This window comes from Pinus tabuliformis, chromosome 1_2 (genome assembly GCF_031772625.1).
Source record: "Pinus tabuliformis cultivar Carrire ecotype Pingquan chromosome 1_2, CPIR1, whole genome shotgun sequence".
Taxonomy (NCBI): Eukaryota; Viridiplantae; Streptophyta; class Pinopsida; order Pinales; family Pinaceae; genus Pinus; species Pinus tabuliformis.
In genome coordinates, this window is record NC_142298.1 from 285034625 (window position 1) to 285038425 (window position 3801).

Genomic DNA, 3801 nt, shown 5'->3' on the forward strand with positions numbered 1-3801 from the left:
GAAAGGGCAATTTTGGAAACCAATATCCCGAATTGAAATGTAATTTGCCAAAATCAACTCCTAAGCCAACCAGGAGAAGCAATCAAAGATATATCGTTTATATATGTAGATTATAATATAATAAACAAATACATTTATATCGTTTATATATGTAGATTATAATATAATAAAGAAATACATCTATTTTCGTATAAATACCGGCCTCTTTTCATCCATTTGTTATGCAGTAATCCCTAATTTCATATCTTCAGCAATGGCCATGTTCGCCCATTACTTGGCTTCATCTTTGGGATCTCAGCGTCACTCCCTGGCAGCGGCTGTTGCAGCACTATCTTCACCATTTCCCCGGATTATTTTGTTAAAATTATCACGGCTTTCTACAACTATTGCTGATAAAGACAAGTCCACAAGCTACCCAGAAGCAGAGAACACATGCCCCGTTTCAGAATTCTTACTCAACGAATGTGGGTTCTGTCAGTCTGAGCTCTCAGCTATCCTTAAAGCAAGGCCATCCATGGTTGCGACGAGATCAGCTCATACAGCCCAACAAGCGGTACAGTTACTGAGAGATTCAGGATTCACAGAACGCCAGGTAAGGATGACTATTACCAGATGCCCATCTATTCTTTTTCTCAATGTTGATTGGCAGTTGAAACCCAAGATTGAGTTCATGAAAACATTGGGCCTTCCTACACAAGACTTGGGAAATGTCATATCCAATGGATCCAGATTGCTCAGCTCCAGTCTCGAGAAAACTCTGCGTCCCAACATCCAGTATCTTCAAAACCTGTTTGGTTCAGAGGTTACTGTCTCCATTGTTTTCAAATCGACACCTTTTATTCTAATTAAACGTAACGGGCCTGAATTTTGGGAAAAGAAATTGAAGCATTTGACAAGTTTTGGGCTCCTCGAAGATGACATCAAGGACCTTGTTAGGAGGTGCCCATTTATATTAAGTGCTTCCATGGATAAAGTGCAGAAGAGCATGGACCTTTTTATGCATACTGTAGGGCTTCCTTCAAAACTTTTTTTATCATGTCCTCATGCAGTGTCTTGTTTTAGCTTGGAGCGTAGGATCAAGCCCCGCCACAAGGTGTTGAGTGCTCTCAGTGCAATGCAACCTTCCAAGTGTCCTCCTCGTCTCTTTACTGCTCTTGCTTTAAGTGAGCGTAAGTTCCTTGAAATATATGTTGAGTGCAGTCCTCATGCCAAAAAGTTACTTGAAATGTGCAGTGGCAAGCCTGCCCTCTAAAAGAGTAGAATTTCGGGTTTCTGTTTTGGTCAGGTTAGATTGTATTGCGTTACTCTTATTGATTGAAAGAGGTTTGAGAACATCAACCAAGGGATCATCAATCTGTTATGATCCAGTGCCATGATCCCTCTAGTCCACATGAGTAATGGGTGGGAATTAATATATATAGAAAATGATCACGACACAGTCAGTTCCGGTCTGGGATCTTGTTTTGGCCAGCTTATTGTCACACCACAATCACAATCAACATGCACTGTTGAAGGATACTTAGTTGTAATACAATCACAGAGAATGCATCAAATAACACATTTTTGAAAGACGAAAAAAACTCTCATCACCAGATAATTTTTTTTTTTGCTATCACCTTGCAACAATCATGCATTGCTTCCTCCCTTTAAAATGTGATGGGATAGATCTGAAATTTTGACTGTTTGAATCATGGTTAACTTGTAAAAGTAAATATTCAAATCCTGCAGGCAAATGTAGGGACTTCAAATTCTTATCCGTTTCTACAGTAGTCTGATCTGATTGTTTCCAGATATGTTGTATCTATGAGACTTTACTGGAATTGACACATTTCAAATCCAAGCTAGACATTGCACACTAGTTAATCGGTGTTATCTCAAAACAGGTAGAAAATAAAGCAAGCCATGGCCTTAAAGAGATAAACAGTGTTTCATCTTTTACTTGCGAGTTGGGAAGGAAACAATCATCGTTTCAAGAAAGGGCAATTTTGGAAACCAATATCCCGAATTGAAATGGAATTGCCAAAATCAACTCCCAAGCCAACCAGGAGAAGCAATCAAATATATATCGTTTATATATGTAGATTATAATATAATAAACAAATACATTTATATCGTTTATATATGTAGATTATAATATAATAAACAAATACATCTATCTTCGTATAAATATCAGCCTCTTTTCATCCATTTGTTATGCAGTAATCCCTAATTTCATATCTTCAGCAATGGCCATGTTTGCCCATTACTTGGCTTCATCTTTGGGATATCACCGTCACTCCTTGGCATCGGCTGTTGCAGTACTATCTTCACCATTTCCTCGGATTACTTTGTTAAAATTATCACAGTTTTCTACTATTATTGCTGACAAAGACAAGTCCACAAGCTACACAGAAGCAGAGAACACATGCCTGGTTTCAGAATTCTTGCTCAACGAATGTGGGTTCAGTCAGTCTGAGCTCTTAGGTATCCTTAAAGCAAGGCCATCCATGATGGCGATGAGGTCAGCTCATATCGCCGAGCAAGGGGTACAGTTACTGAGAGATTCAGGATGCACAGAACGCCAGGTAAGGCTTGTTGTTACCAGAAACCCATCCATTCTTTGTCTCAACGTTGATCGGCAGTTGAAACCCAAGATTGAGTTCACGAAAACATTGGGCCTTCCTGCACAAGACTTAGGAAATGTCATATCCAATGGATCCAGATTGCTCAGCTCTAGTCTCGAGAAAACCCTGCGTCCCAACATCCAGTATCTTCAAAACCTGTTCAGATCAGAGGTTAATGTCTCCATTGTTTTCAAATCGGCACCTTTTATTCTAATTAAACGTAACGGGCCTGAATTTTGGGAAAAGAAATTGAAGCATTTGACAAGTTTTGGGCTCCTCGAAGATGACATGTATCAGTAAAAGCGACATAGGAGGGAGTGGTTCGATTCCACTGATCATTGGTGATGATTTCCACCCTGACGTGCTGCCACACTCCCACACACGAGTACGTCGTCCCCAGATCGATTCCAATCGCTGCTCCCTCGCCCATATTGACACTCTCACACACAGAACGCAGAGAGGGAGTTAACTTACGAAATTGGGACGAGAGCGATCGAACGCAGAGAGGGAGTTAACTTACGAAATTGGGCCTGGAGCTATGGAAAATGTCATAAAAACAGAGTACATACACCTTATCATTATCTGCACAAGGCTACGCATGCAGGGAAGAAAGACATGAAAAGTCTCTGCGAAGAGTCTCGTCGCTAGCCGAAGAGTCTCATCGCCAGCAGGCAGTCTCTGCCATGAGTTTCATGACCAGCAGAAGAGTCTCATCGCCAGCAGGGCAGGCCTGGCCTTTCATGGCCCATTACCATAGGAAAAAAACTATTTTTTTATGAAAAAACAGATTAAAAGTACGGCAGAAAACACCCCAATCATCTAACACACAAAATCAATGGCTCATGATCGCACACGTCACATTTTAGGGATGTCTTTCTCAGAGGGAACGCCTTACGGCGTAAATATATATTATATATTTACAATGTATTGTTTTATTATATAGTTTTAATATGTATATATAAGAGCTCGGTGGTTCTTAAATAAATATTAAATTAAATTTTTTAATTTAATTTAATAATTAATAAAAAATTAATAAAATAATGATATTTACAAAGTAATTAAATAAACTATAATTAACTTAATTAATATAAATTAAATAAATAATAAAGTTTACATATAAATTAGTTAAATAATTTATAAAATAAAGTAAATTACAATATATACATATTTAAGTTTGGAGGTAAAATTCAATCAAACT

At 38.4% G+C, this 3801-nt stretch overlaps 1 protein-coding gene across 1 annotated transcript; it reads left to right on the forward strand.

Moving 5' to 3' along the window:
- The first annotated feature begins 253 nt into the window (after nucleotides 1-253).
- Nucleotides 254-1252, forward strand: LOC149205444 (uncharacterized). Its single transcript, XM_089397407.1, has one exon. It carries the CDS (start codon nucleotides 254-256, stop codon nucleotides 1250-1252), a length of 999 nt encoding a protein of 332 aa, XP_089253533.1.
- The last annotated feature ends 2549 nt before the right edge of the window (nucleotides 1253-3801 follow it).

Excerpts from the sequence above, each read along its gene's own strand:
- LOC149205444 (XM_089397407.1), top strand. The coding sequence starts at position 254 with ATGGCCATGTTCGCCCATTACTTGGCTTCATCTTTGGGATCTCAGCGT.